This window comes from Asparagus officinalis, chromosome 10, assembly GCF_001876935.1.
Source record: "Asparagus officinalis chromosome 10, Aspof.V1, whole genome shotgun sequence".
Classification (NCBI taxonomy): Eukaryota; Viridiplantae; Streptophyta; class Magnoliopsida; order Asparagales; family Asparagaceae; genus Asparagus; species Asparagus officinalis.
Genome location: NC_033803.1, coordinates 71,224,952 through 71,240,802, shown reverse-complemented (window position 1 = coordinate 71,240,802; position 15,851 = coordinate 71,224,952). Strand labels below are relative to the sequence as shown.

Genomic DNA, 15,851 nt, shown 5'->3' with positions numbered 1-15,851 from the left:
GGCTGCTTCGAGACTTACCCCTCAAATCTTTGCTTATTACCGAAGGCCCCCCAAGTCCCCAGTTTTCATTTCAGTATGCCTGCCCTTCACTGAAAACTGACCCGCTTTACTGACTAAACTAACCTTTTGTAGCTAATTAGTTATAAACACCATGTTAATTAACCGCCGGCCCCCTAAAAAAAAATCAATCTGGCGATATTCTCTCTTGAAAACCTGATGACCAGGCCCCCGACCTGTTCCGACCCCCCCTGCCATTCTTCTCCCCCACTTAATTCTTCTCCCGTGCCAGCATCATGTTTGAAGCATCATTGGTGCCCAGGTGTTTGTAGGAATGCCTCAACGGGATAATAGCAAGCGTGCAGCATGTTCGTTGCTGTGTTTCACATTGTACCAATCTGTTTGTCAAAATGCATCAATGAAGCAGAGCGACGTGCTTTTCAGCTGTCCATGTAGAATACTATCACCCTTACCATATTACAGCAGACCATACGAAACGCAACCATGCAACCATCTAATCCATGTAATTTCAATCTAAACACTGATACACAGTTCTTAACACATCACATGACTAATCCATGTAATTTCAGTCTAAATACGCAGCCTCCCTCTTCAAATTGAAGATGGTAGAATCCAGAAAGGTGAAAAGCATGAATCAGTCAGGTTCGTACATGACCGAGGCCGGTCCGCCATCAACGTCCCTTCATCCATGTCAAAAGTGCACAAATCGCCATCCTCGACATAACGGATGCAGTTCCCCTTCAATCCCAGCTTGCTTGCCAAACAAGATGTTGAACAGCCTGTCGCTCAGAAAGAAAAAACCTCAATCGCCAATTTCCCTCACTGGCCCCCACGCTTCCTTCTCAAAGTCCATCTTGTAAATACCAATGCCAGCTTCTGTTCGGCTCCCCAGCAGCAAATTCCTCATGACGAGAAAAATATCTCCGCAGGATTCAACCATGGGACTCCACAGATGCGCATATTCCAGGCAATAGTTCGGGTCTCTCAACTCTGACAAAAGAGGTTTCAGGGCAAGGAGCAGTATGTATAAGTACAAGGTTCTTGCGGAGCGTGATCCCGTAAAATTTTCCATTTAACCGGAGACGAGGCTCGGACCTGACATCGATTCTTTCGTCTCTTCCATCGGACTTCCTGTGACAATCAGTTCTTTTTTTGCAACAATCAGTGCTTTTTTGTCCATCGAATTTTTTTTCCTTCAATTTTTTACATGTTAAACATAAATTTAAGTGCAAGAGGTAGTTATTCCTCTTTGTGTTAGAGGTGTATCTGCACATAGCTCTTTGTTATATTCTAAAACTAAGTCATCTTGAAGAAATTATAATAATCTGTGATGTAAATAGATGACCATTTAAGACGATTAAAATTGTGAACCATAGATGGCCATTTGAGAGGATTAAAATTGTGAACAACTCCCTTGTGTGTTCTCCTGTTTCTAGCCCGCAATCTAATAAGGCTTAATTGCACTTAAGTACCATATAGTTCCCTCTACTTTGCACTTGTATACCCTTGACTGTTTTTAGTGGCACTTCATACCTTAAAGTTTTTAAATTTTACACTTTAATACCCTCAATTATGTGGGAATGAGAATTTCCCCAAATTTTTCATACGGCCATCACATGCCAATTTTAGAACACATTTTAGCTCTTAATAATCGTTAAAATCACTAATAAATTCCCAAATAGTTAATTTTTCAACAGTCTGTATCCTTATTTTATAAAATGTAATGTTTAGTTGATTAGTTTGATGCACTGAAATGTACTTTATTTCTGATTATTAACACTACGCTATTACTTACAGGAATGTATCATGTGTCATATATACCTTCAGGAAGAATTTTGGGGACTTCTATGATATTTTTTGTAATGTACTTGTTCTATACATTTGTTGAAACTTTATTTGTGTGTGACATCTGTGATGCTCAGTTTCCTGCATTTCAAGTCATCACGAGCTATATCATCGTGCATTGGATCTGGAGTAAAACTGAATGGTTTGAGTGCATACATTTGATTTGCAGATTAAACCTGCTCTGACACTATTTGTAGCGATCCTTTTGGTCATGAATGGTTTGTTCTTGATAAGCGACTTTCTGCATCGTTTTCTTGTCGTGTGTAATAGGATAGTTGTATCAGTTTTCGTTGAACCAAGAGGGTGGGAAAAGTAAACTTCTTTAGTACATGATAATCGGGTGTCGTTCATTTTCGATTGCGTCAAAGGTTCAGGAGAGGTGAGCAATAAACTGTTCTTCTCTAGACCTCATGGACATCCAGAGATGGTACCTGCAGAAGAGAAAGAGTTTGATGGCAGATGCTGTTTTGCTCCTCAGAGTATTCCATTGACTTGCAAGGGTGCAAGTACATGCTGCTATTCTATAGAAAGTGAAGAGGAGTACAAGTATGGCAGACAAAAAAAAAGTTATCTCTACAGTATTTGGTATCAGCCCAAAGGAGTAAGATTTCCTCAGAAAGTTACTTTTTGCAGAATTATGTTTGTCTTTAATAAGAAATAAAAATTAAAAAAAAACACTTCGCCGTTTTCCTCCTCTTCAAACTGCAGGTGGTAAAATCCAGAAGGGCGAAAAGCATGAATCACTCAGGTTTGTGCATGGCCATGGCCTGTCCACCATCACAGTCCCTTCATCCATGTCAGCAGTGCACAGATCGCTGCCTTCAACATAGTATATGCAGTTTCCCTTTAGTCCCAGATTGCTTGCCGAGATACTGAACAGTGTCCGCCAACGAAAAAACTTGATCGCCAATATCACTCACTGGCTCCCATGCTTCCTTCTCAAAGTCCATCTTGTAAATACCAATGCCAGCTTCTGTTCGGCTCCCCAGCAGCACATTCCTCATGACGAGAAAGATATCTCTGCAGGATTCAACCATGGGAATCAACAGACGCACATATTCCAGGCAAAAGTTCGGGCCTCGCTGCTTCGACGAAAGAGGTTTCAGGGCATGGAGCAGTATGTATGAGAACAAGGTTCTCGCGGAGTGTGATCCCGTAAAATTTTCCATTTAACCCGATCACATTGTTAAGAGCATCCTGCTCTGTCCGAGATCATTATTGCAGTCGTGAGAAATCCAGCTTTGTTCAGATCCTGCTCAGTTTGGATTTCTTTTGCAATACGAACGCATGAAACTGTTTTCCAAAGGAAACAAAATACCAACGAGAAATCGGCCGAATTTCTCTCATGAAACTGTTAAAATTACAGAGGAGCATTACAATTTAATATTTTATGGTTGTTGTTACACAATAAGATGTTTGCAAGTAAGTATGTAGTAAGTCAATACTTGAGGCAGATTTTAATAAAAAAAATTCCTAGATCATGACTAATTTCCCAACTACTACAATTAATTCTCGTAGAAATCATGAGAGAGAGAGAGAGAGAGAGAGAGAGAGAGAGAGAGAGAGAGAGAGAGAGAGCTAGTTTTTGAGGGAAACTCAAAAACTGAAAAAACAATTTGAAAAGCGAAAAAGATGAAAAAAAAAATTCTCTCCCCTCTTTTCTTCTATGTCCATTAACTTTCTATATATTTTTTATATCAAGTAAAATAGGCTAAAAAGCTTACATGACACCCTTCACTTTCCATTTATTTTCCGACCACTTTTGAAGTGCCAAATGGAGAAAAATAAAAAACAGAAAGTGAAGTCACTTTCCAATATGTGATCTGTCTTCCATTTACTTTTTGGTTGCCAAACAAGACCTATGTAGATGGGTAGCGTGGGCCGAGCCGGTCCAGGCTTATGACTGGGCGGTCTGGGCTCACAGGATTCAGGGTCAAGTCCGGGTCAGAATGAGTTGAGCCTGCTTCTATGATTCCAGGTCTGGGATTGGACCCAATTTGGCCCACGACTCGCCTAAAAACGGGTCGGGTTGGGCCGGACCTGGTCACGATCCATTGGTCGTGGGTCGATCAATGTTTTTTTTTGATATTTTCTTTATTTTTCCATTTCTAAACTATATTAACTTTGTATTCATATTTATAAAATTATATCTAATTTATTTATTTCCTATTTCAAACTCTTTATTGAAAATGATACATACATGTTGTACTAAGATAAACATCACATCCTAAATCGATGTGAAAGGTGGGAGGGATGATTGAAATGAAGGACGAGCATGCTGAAATGAAAACTGGGGACTTGGGGGTACCTTTGGAAATAAGCAAAGATTTAAGGGGTAAATATAGAAGCAGCCATTGTTTTAGGAAGACATGGTAGATTCAGGGGTGTAGATTGAAAAGGATGTAGTTTCATTTGAAACTAACTTAAAAGTTTGGATGATTTATATATGATTAACAGTAGATTGAAAAGGATGTAGTTTCATTTGAAACTAACTTAAAAGTTTGGATGATTTATATATGATTAACAAAGATTGGATTGGGGGTCTAGCGACTTAAAAGTTTGGATGATTTATATATGATTAACAAAGATTGGATTGGGGGTCTAGCGTGAGAAATAAAAACCAAATATCCAAGAGTTCAGAGAATCACATTTAGCTTTTTAGAAGGGCTGAGAACTCCATCAAAAATACAACCGGAGAGCAAAAGAGAATGAAACGATGGGTAAAGACAAATCCAAAAGCAAAAGAAGATGCCAAAGAGCAGTAAGTTTATTCTCCTCAACCTATGAAAAAAAGTCTTTGATCATTCTTAGTTAATCACTCACCTCATTCTTGTAGATCCGATCCATTTTTTTTGCAAGTTTTGTGGGGAGCTTTTCAACTCTCTCAAGGAGATCTTGCTCCATGCGGGAGCACACTGGGCCCTTAAAGAAGCCTGAACCATGACTAATATGAGGTATGATTTGGATTCAGATTGATGCACGCCAAGTGTTTGATGAAATGGGTGGAAATAGGAAATGGGGGAAAAAATGGAAATAGACTGCGTTAAACAAACATTTGATGACCTAACTCATACCTCATATTGGTCATGGTTCAGGCTTCTTAAGGTTCTAGTGTGCTCCCGCATGGAGCAAGATCTCCCTGAGGGAGTTGAAGGGCTCCCTACAAAACTTGCAAAAAAACTAGATTGGATCTACAAGAATGAGGTTAGTGATTAACTGAGAATGATCAAAGACTTTTTTCATAGGTTGAGGAGAATAAACTTACTGCTCTTTGGCGCGTTCTTTTGCTTTTGGATTTTGTCTTTACCCATCGTTTCCTTCTCTTTTGATCTCCGATTGTATTTTCGATGGAGTTCTCAGCCCTTCTAAAAAGCTAAATGCGATTCTCTGAGCTCTTGCGTGTTTGACTTTTATTTTTCACGCTAGATCCTCAATCCAATCTTTGTTAATCATATATAAATCCTCCAACTTTTAAGTTAGTTCCAAATCAAACCACATAATCATATATAAATCCTCCAACTTTTAAGTTAGTTCCAAATCAAACCACATCTTTTTCAATCTACACCCTTGAATCTACCATGTCACATCTTTTTCAATCTACACCCTTGAATCTACCATGTATTCCTAAAACAAGGGCTGCTTCGATATTTACTCATCAAATCTTTGTTTATTACCAAAGGCACCCTCAAGTCTCAAGTTTTCATTTCAGCATGTCCGCCCTTCACTGAAAACTGACCCGCTATACTGACTAAACTAACCTTTTGTAGCTAATTAGTTATAAACACCATGTTAATTGACCGCCGTCCCTCTAAAAAAAATCAATCTGGCGAAATTCTCTCTTAAAAACCTGATGACCAGACCCAAGACCTGTTCCAAGCTCTCCTGCCATTCTTCTACCCCACTTAATTCTTCTCCCGTGCCTGCATCATGTTTGAAGCATCATTGGTGCCCAAGTGTTTGTAGGAATGCCTCAACGGGATAATAGCAAGCGTGCAGCATGTTCGTTGCTGTGTTTCATATTGTTACCAATTTGTTTGTCAAAATGCATCAATGAAGCAGAGCGGTGTGCTTTTCAGCTGTCCATGTAGAATACTATCACCCTTACCATATTACAGCAGACCATACGAAACGCAACCAGGGTTATTTGGGGATGAAGATAGTATGAGCTTGTGATCCCTGCGGCCCTCACTATCTTCAAGATTCAGATAAGTTTGCAGGGCTCAGCAAGAAACAACAGGGGGAGAGTCTTGGCCGTGCGCGAGAACCCATCCTAGCGGAGATGGCCAGCAAATTCTCTACATTTTCAATTTCAGGCACATCTCCAACAGAGAATCCACTCCCATTCAAGCCGACAGTAGTTTGTGAGAATTTGTCATCTTCCTCATGGTCGGAGACGAGGCTCGGACCTGACATCGATTCTTTCGTCTCTTTCGTCTCTTCCATCGGACTTCCTGTGTCAATCAGTGCTTTTTTTGCAACAATCAGTGCTTTTTTTACTTTGAATTTTTTTTCTTTCAATTTTTTACATGTTAAACATAAATTTAAGTGCAAGAGGTAGTTATTCCTCTTTGTGTTAGAGGTGTATCTGCACATAGCTCTTTGTTGTATCCTAAAACTTAGTCATCTTGAAGAAATTATAATCAACTCTGATGTAAATAGATGACCATTTAAGACGATTAAAATTGTGAACCATAGATGGCCATTTGAGAGGATTAAAATTGCGAACAACTCCCTTGTGTGTTCTCCTGTTTCTAGCCCGCAATCTAATAAGGCTTAATTGCACTTAAGAACCAAATAGTTCCCTCTATACTTTGCACTTGTATACCCTCAACTGTTTTTAGCGGCACTCCATACCTTTAAAGTTTTTAAAATTTATACTTTAATACCCTCAATTATGTGGGAATGAGAATTTCCCCCAATTTTCCATACGGCGATCACATGCTAATTTTAGAACACATTTTAACTCTTAATAATCGTTAAATTTACCATTAAACCTATCAAAATTATATTTAACATTAGAATTAGAGTAGGTTTAAAAAGGATAACGTTATCTCCAACAGTAAAATTAGTTACCTAACCTAATGAGGCTTAATTGCACTTAATTACCCTATAGTAACCTCCACTTTACCCTATAGTAAATTATATTTAACAAGTTATCTCCTCCACCTAACCAACCGATTTTGACACGGAGGATGGTTGACAACTCACCCGGGAGCGGAGATGTTTTCAACCACGCAGGGGGGAAACAATTGATCAAACACGGATTGAAAACATTAGACAGAATAACGGGGTAGGGGCTAATGTAGAATAAGTAATAGTATTTGAGGGACTAAATAGCAATATAATGTTAAATTAAATGGGAAAAATTTGCTTGGAGGACCCAAAAAAAAATTGGCCCATGCATCCCCTCTCCAACCCAAAAATCATAACCTCCAAGCCCTTAAATTGAAACATAAGTGCAATCAATCCCCAAACAGTGTAGAGGCCCACTGCCCAAGAAATTCTTTTCCAAATTACCATTCTTCCTGATTTAAAACCCAATCTCTTTCCTCCTCAACCTGATCCTAATCTGGTCCTCCCCGACCCTTCCTCGGCTCCGTCCGCCTCCAACATATGTGGTTATAAGTATTATTATGTAGAAGAATATTATATATAAGTATTTATAAGTATATATAATATAGTTATAAGTATTGTTATATATAAATATATTATATCTAAATATATATACGTATACCATATAATTACATGAGTATACTTATATCAGTATAATATAAGTATATAAAAATACATACATATGTAGAAAAAATGTATATGAGCTGACGTCCCATTTTGCACGAGCTGTCCATTATTTGTAAGCTTCGAATTAATCTCACAGTATTTTTTTCATAGCGGGGAGGATCCAAATTCTTTAAATAAGAAAATAGTGAGCTAATTATAAAAAAAAAGAAAACGAGTTTTTACATAGCTTAACCAGCTACGTAGCATTTTTACCTAAAAAATTAGGTACGTAATTTACTTCATTAATGATTCACTTGCAGTTGTTTCAATCACTGTGCTAAAACAAAAAAATAATAGGGGTTTTCTGAAAAAATAACACTACAGTCCAAAACTTGCTCAGCTCGGAACGCTATGACTAAAAGGCGGTACGAGTCGAAGGGGAAGGGGGGGAAAAGAATCAAAAACCTCGGAAATAAAAAAAAGGAGAGGAAAAAAAAACCCTAGTTTTTATCCAAAATCGAAGAATGCGGTGATCTTGTTTCCCCATTTCCAATAAAAATTGCCGCCATGGATTCGACCGACGGATTCAGCGCTTCCCCTCCGAATCGATCCCCAGACAGAGGTGATTAGACCTAATCGTTGCAATTTTCCGTAATTATTCCTGTTGGGATGAAAATTTTTCTCTAGTTTTGGTTGCGATTTAGTGTTATTATTGTGTTTGCGTTTGGTGTCGGTTGAATCTAAATCGAGTTATGGAACTTACTTGGTTACTCTAGAGTTGGAGAATCTATGAAGTCGAAATCTAAATGTATAAGTTCAGAGTTTCACCTTAAATTAATTTATTTTCCATTAATTAGTAGGAACTTTGAACTCCAGAAGTTTCATACACATTAATTAAAAAAACAAAAAACAAAAAAACTGTTCATGTTGGCTGGTTTCCTAAGTAGTGCCTTGAAATCTCATTGGTAAGGGTGGGGAGGTACAATGACGAGCCATAACAAATTTGGTGGGTGTATGACTTAAGTTGAAGAAGTAAAGCTTTTTATTAAGCTGTTGCACCGACTAGACAAATTGTGGTAAGAATACCTAAAAAAGCACGTGGAAAACTCGAGGAGGTTATGGCTTATAGTATTGAGGTTGTGGAGGATTTGAAGAGATTGCTTGGGACCACCCCTCGGAATACAAGGAGATTGATGTCCATCGTAGACATGCGACTAGAGGATCCCCGAGGATGCTTAGTTGATTTTCTGCTCCTTCCTCTTTTATCATGACTTCCTCTTTGATTATTGTTGTTTGTTGCTTATGTATGGCTTTGTTTGGTGTCCATGTTGTGGCTTTTGGTTCATTGGTTATTTGGATTTTGTTACTTTATAACTCCTTTTGAGATCAATCCTGGAGAAAAATGAAAACCTGCCAAGTCTAAACTGTATATTTAAGGCTGTTTTCTTTATTAACATTACCTTCCGTTTGCTGCTCATTCGTAGCCCAATTCTTGACAAAGTGTGATGTGTTGATTCATCTGCTCATATGTCGTGAGTGCTTTTTCCCCAGATGATAATGAAAATTCGACTTACATTAAGATCCTGGTTTCAAATATGGATGCTGGTTGTATAATTGGAAGGGGTGGCTCAACTATTACAGAATTTCAGGCACTGTCTGGAGCTCGTATTCAGCTCTCACGCAACAACGAGTTCTTTCCAGGAACATCGGAGAGAATAATCATGGTCTCTGGTATTATTGATGATGTTATGAAGGCAACTGAACTCATCCTTGAGAAATTATTGAATGAGGTTTTGTTAGTCGAACATTTTATTATCTATGTATGCCAACGCCCTATTTTTTTAAGTTGTGAATGAACTTCCTTTTCATTGGTATATGCAGGCAGGGGAAACTAGTGATGCTGAGATTATATCAAAAGTGAGGCTTGTTGTTCCTAACAACTCGTGTGGTGGGATAATTGGGAAAGGAGGATCGATCATTAAGTATTAACATTTCCCATTATTTAAAAATTTAAGTGGAATTGGCGGAACCTTATGTTTGTTGTTCTATTGAGAGTTACATATCTTTCTGCAATTTGCTTAATGTCTGAAGCTGATAGTATGTAATTGTTATACTAATAGTTTTCCCTGCTTCTAAATGTCACATTTATCATTTTTGTCGCAACTCACTTTTAGTCATTTCATTGACCTCATCTTATGCGTAGTTTTGCTAACTTGAAAGCTCAATGAAAAACAAATTCCCGGTGAGATAGTATGAGAGATATACTTGTAAGATGCAGTTTTCTATGAGATTGCATGTAAAAACTAACGCTGATAGAGGTTTCTCATGCATGAGAATCAAAGTTTTTTTTTTTAAAATTAAAGCACATAGTTTCTCCTGATATGTATATATATGTTTGTGTGTGTCCGTTTAGTCTGTGTGTATGTATGTATGCATGAATTTATACGAATTATACACATATGCCTTCACATGCCTAAATAGATATGTATGAATTATACACATATGCATGCACATGCCTAAATAGATATGTAATTAAATATGCACCTATCCATATGCATATTTGTGCGGATATATAGGCATTTATAAGAGGAGAGAGAGAGAGGAAATATGATTTTTTTGAAGGTTTTTAGGCACTACATGTTACATTCTAACAGGGTTCCCATTATTTCCTTTCTCTTTGTTGTGTGACACTTGGAGCAAAGAACATGAATAAATATATCACAAATTCTTGTGAAGGGGCTTAAAGCATGTAATCACATAGAAAATTTTGATATAAAACCTTTGCTATTGTTGATAAAACCTTTGCTGTTGTTGTTGTTTTCTTTGTTTGTGCCAAAGAATTTCTTTGTTTGTGCCATAAATTTATATCAGATATGTAAAGTTACAGCATTGCATTTCATGTGATTGAGAGACGTAATTGAATGAGTCGGATGCTTTAACAAATTTAGCTTTTATCTTTACGTAATTGAGTTTGTTTAATGAATCTAGCTTTTATTTCCACAGTAGGATATTTTACTTAACTTTGTTTTAATGAAGTTACTGTATTAGTACTTGCTGGTAATTGTTGATATATCAAGATCATACCTGATGCAGGTCATTTATTGAAGAATCACACGCTGGGATCAAAATATCACCTCAGGATAGTAACTTTTTTGGACTGAATGATAGACTAGTCACAATAACAGGGACTTTAGAGGAATGTATGTATGCAATTGATCTAATCATGTCAAAGTTAATGGAAGACGCTCATTATTCATTGTCGGCAGCTAGTCTATATCCCTATGCAGGTATGTGGCACTGTGTTATATATTCATCGATAATATTCCAGATTCCTGTACTGCAAACATTATATTATCTATGGCACAGGTCCAATCATATTTCATTAGAATTTTCATAAGAAAGATATATGTGATTCTCAATTACAATTTTCAGCTTGAACAGCAGTAAGATGATAACTACTTCCAAAGAAACATAGTGTTTATGTCCATCTATGGTTCTCTGGTACCAGTGAGAAGTTAATATATTAGATTTCAAAGATTCATGTCCCTTGTGGATTTGATTCTTTATTAGCTGAAATATGGATCGATTTAACTTTTAAGAGTTAAATAAAAGATTAAAGTAAGAAGTCTCTTGTAGCTTTCAGGGTTTGAGCATGTTCTTCTTTTGCAGTAGTTGTACATATTATCCTATTTCAGCTTAGAAAATTGTGGTATTATAAAAGGATTTGCTATTCAATGCATGGCCCTTCCATTTTTGTAAAGCTAAGAGATACTAGAGTATGTTTGGCAACTTACTTGTTTCTCCTTATAAGTAGTGTTTTTACTTTTAAGGTGCCAATTTGATGTTTGATAAGGGTTACTTATTTTTCTTATTTGTTACTTATAAGTAGGGGAAAAAAGTTGGGATTTTCCAACTTATTTTTTCTCTACTTATAAGGAACTTTCCTTATTCTGGCCAAAAGATAAAAGTACCCTCCTATTCCCTTTGCTTAGTTCAATAATTTCTTATAAAGTGATTAATATTATTAATTAATTAATTTACTTATTAATAATTTATTAATAATTATTTATTTATAATTTATTAATAACTATTTTTTAATAATTAATAATTTATTAATAATTAATGAGTTTATTACCTATTAGTAATTATTATTGTATTTGTATGATATTAATTAATCTCAAAATTACTTATTAATAATCACAAATAGTGTAATATATGAAAAATATTTTTATAAAATATATTTCTTACTATGTGATAACTAATTTTTATATATTAATTAAATATTTTTATTAATAATAATATTTTATTAATATGAAATTAGTTAATTAATCACAATATTAGTAATTAATAATCACAAATAATGTATTATATACAAATATTTTAATCAAATATATTTATTGTTATAATTAATTAATTATTTTAATAATAATAATATCTTACTAATATGAATTTAATTAATAAATATCAAGATTAGTAATTAATAATCACAAATAATGTAATATATAAAAATATTTTAATCAAATATATTTCTTATTATGAGATAACTATTTTTTGATTAATTAATTAATTTTATTAATAATAATATTTCATTACAATGAAATTAATTAACTAATATCAATATTTAATAATCATAATTCATTTGAAATAATTAAATTTAAATTAATTAATTTTTTAAATAAGTAAAATTTTTAATATTATTAATTATCTGGTTAATATAAAATGAAGTCATTAGTCACAATATGGAGTTACAACAATATGTTCTTTTTAGTCATATGACATTTAACACAGCTCTATAAGTTATTAGTATCAAACATGTAACTACTTGTATATCCTTATAAGTTAAAAGGGTTTACCAAACAACTTTCTTATTTTCTTACATACTTATAAGGAGTTTTGAGAATAAGTAATAAGTAACTTATAAGGATTCAAAAAATTAGTAGCAGCCGAACATGCTCTAGGATTAGAAGGCAGATTATGCATTGTCTAAAGATATAGTGGCAGCCTGCGCAAATTATTAGGTAGTGGACTGAGTTTATATTGGCAGGATATATAGTTTCCCAGGGGATATAGATATGGATACTTCTAGTTCTGTGCACTAGTTCAGAACTTTCTTTTTATTGTCTCCCTGACATGCAATACATGCTTTCTGTGATAACTCAGTGACTTCAATTTTTTTTGCCTGCAACTTTGTATTGTTTTTATTTTTTTATTCATTCTAGATAGATAGAGCAAAGCTTTATTCCCTTCTTGCATATTCCATTTTTTATGTGATGGATTTATTAAAAGATTCATGGTTATGTAGGTGTCTGATGTGGTGCGTCTTTGTGAGCTAACTTTGTATATTATTTCTTTCTTTTGTCTACTTTTTGACATTACCCTTTTCATATGTGAGTTGCAAAATGACTTGAAAAGTTTATCTGTTAGGAACTGATTAATATGATAAATTCTTTCTGTTGAAAGTGCCATGAATTTATATCTCAGCTAGAGTGCAAATTCATGCAATTTGAACCTTTCTCTTAGGTTACTTCATGTCATATGGTAAATAATAGTCGGAATATGGTTACTGATGTTTTCTGCTTTATTTTGTGTGCTTAGGCCTTATCCTTAATGGAGGTCATGGTACTCCGTTGGGCTATACTGTTCGTTCAGTGCCATACAGCAGAGCGAATTATGTGCCTAATGGTGTTGGAAAGTACCGTAGCAATAAGGTCAAGTTTAATTTAATATTTATTATGACAGCAATTGTTTCTTCTAGTCTGTTACAGATTTCTTTTAATTAATTAAATTATTATTATTATTATCATCATCATCATTATTATTGCATATGAAAAATGCATGCACATTGCACATTGAATCAGTTTTAGTTCCTGTTTTCATGTAATGACAATATAAAATAGTTAGGAATTAAGCTGACTTCTTCTTCAAGTAGCTCCAATCTTTTTCAGAGGATAGAGAACTCCTGATGCCACCTGGTCATTATAAGGAGCATATGCATTTTCGATACTTTGAAAATGCTTGTACTCCTTGTGATTGGTCCAAGATTCTAGATAAATTTTATTTTATACAAACTTTAGAGACCGCTGGATGTTACAAACATGAATGACATTTGGTTTTCTTGACCGCTGGATGTTACAAACATGAATGACATTTGGTTTTCTTGAGGAGTATTAGTGTTGGCAATTTTATTGATTAGTCAAATTTCTCTGTCAGGGCATGATGCCACCTCTGATTTCGACAAGGTCATCTCCTGGGGGTTCTGAAGGCGAAGGAATTTCTGTGACAATTGGTGTCGCAGATGAACATATAGGTTTTGTTCTAGGTCGAGGGGGGAGAACTATTATGGAGATTATTCAGGTTTGTATTGTGATTACAGGTTTTCAGTCTGCTCTCGTATACGATATAGTCTAAAGCTTCAACAGATTTGACTAGAAGAATTTGTGAGATATGTAACTATAGACATATGCAATGCTTTATCTAATAAAGAGTTTTTACATGAAAACTGCCTTAAGTTTTATCCAAATTGATACTTACTACCTTCCTCTTTTGTTTTTTAATCAAAACCACTGTACTTGCATACATGTTTGCAATGTCATGCCAAATCGATTTTTCAGCTCAAAAAAGACACGAACTTCTAAAAATATCCTCACCCAAGCATGTGCAAAACATTTATGTCCCAATTAATTATAAAATAGTCTCCCAAAGCTTTCATATTTTGATAGTAACCCCCCAAATCTATCATATTTTGAAATTAGTCTCCCAAATCGATGTCGTCCTCACCAGAGAGGGTTATGGGAGGCCGATATCATCAATCTTTTGCTCCTTAGCTAGGTTTTCCCGAGGGGGGGGGGGATTGGATTAGAGGGCAAGAGGGAGACAAGATTAAGGGGAGGTGAGGTTAGGGTTTGGGGGAGGATTGAGGGAGGGTTTTCTTCGATTGGACGGCAAGAGGGAGGGAGGATTGAGGGGAGGTAAGGTTAGGATTTGGAATTGGGAATTAGAGTTTGGGGATTGGGCTAGGGTTTGGGGGAATGGGTCTGGGAATCCATGGCTATTTTTTTGTGAGAGAGAGAAAGAGAGAGAAGGGTGGGGGGAGACTTTTTTTTCTTTTTGTGTGTGTGCGTGCACCCTTAGCCAATTGTTAGGATTGTGTCTTTGATTCTTTGTATAACTTCATGAGAATTAGATAGGGTTGGAGATCTATCATGATTAGGAGATTGAGTCTTGCCATGATTAGGAGTTTGAATCCTATTCTAATTAGGAAGTTAGGTTAGAGATAGTGTTTTTGTTTTCCTATATATATTCTTCTATTGTTGGAGGAAAAACTAAGCAGATTAGAGAGCTAATATTCTTGTAATCTAGGATTAGCAGAGGACGTAACCTGATTCAAGAATATTGTGCGTGAGGTGAGAGTTTCGTAGTCTTTGTCCGTGCAAAAGATTACATCATTAGGAGAGGGTTTCGTAGTCTTTGTCCATTCAAAAGATTATAAGAAGAGGGCTTTGGGGAGAATATGAGAGTTGATTATGTATGTAATGTTGAGAGATTGAGAGACGAGAGTTGAGTGGTTCCTCTTATAGTTCTCCCTAATACATAGTGGATTTCTCGTATTGTTGCCCCGTGGACGTAGGTCGAATTTGGTCGACCAAACCTCGTAAATCTCGATGTTTTTTCTTCTTGATTGTTGATAATCATATTTTATTATAATTTTATACCCTCATTATCTATTTTATATGAATAAATATACCACTAATAATTGCCTTTATCTGTTAATTGCAGGTTAATGATGAATAAATCTCAAACTCCAATATCTCAACAAAAACCCCTTGATTTAATGAAGAAATGAAGCCCATGAAGCCAAAGGAATTCTTTCAAATATTTAATGAAGAAATAATCCTCCACATTGCTGGCGACCGCGGAGCGAAACTCTCGAGCATCCATTAATGACGGCGATATTTCTGCAGTGAAATGTGGGGTCGAGGCGTGTTCGTTGATGGCGTCCGTCGCTTGTTCAAGAGCCAAAATCAAATCGTCTCCACTCATTTCATCGATCCCAATCAACAACAGGAAGATGAAAAAGAAACATAAGTTAAAGGAAGTAATCCTCATTTCCTCGTAATCCTCACCACCCCCCATCACTCTCTTCAAAGCCCCGACGATCTCCTACACCGTCGCCAGCACCGTCCCCTTCCCATCGTCGCCATTCCTGAACCCCTCCCACATCCTCGCCCCTATCCCCATCACCTCCACGACCATCTCTGTGTTAATGAACT

The 15,851-nt window shown here is 35.9% G+C and overlaps 1 protein-coding gene across 2 annotated transcripts in view; it reads left to right on the top strand.

Moving 5' to 3' along the window:
- LOC109825084 (protein BTR1-like) overlaps positions 1 to 14,217 on the top strand; it is a 31,974-nt gene extending 17,757 nt beyond the window's left edge. Inside the window, exons 1-6 of one of the 2 annotated variants that reach the window (XM_020391803.1) lie at positions 8,015 to 8,203; positions 9,133 to 9,371; positions 9,463 to 9,563; positions 10,675 to 10,868; positions 13,177 to 13,289; positions 13,792 to 14,217. In XM_020391803.1, the coding sequence (XP_020247392.1) occupies positions 8,149 to 8,203; positions 9,133 to 9,371; positions 9,463 to 9,563; positions 10,675 to 10,868; positions 13,177 to 13,289; positions 13,792 to 13,989 (900 nt within the window). In that variant the 5' untranslated portion in view covers positions 8,015 to 8,148 and the 3' untranslated portion in view covers positions 13,990 to 14,217. Of the gene's footprint in view, positions 1 to 8,014; positions 8,204 to 9,132; positions 9,372 to 9,462; positions 9,564 to 10,674; positions 10,869 to 13,176; positions 13,290 to 13,791 lie in introns of those variants that run through there. The other variant, XM_020391804.1, reaches the window with a different exon arrangement.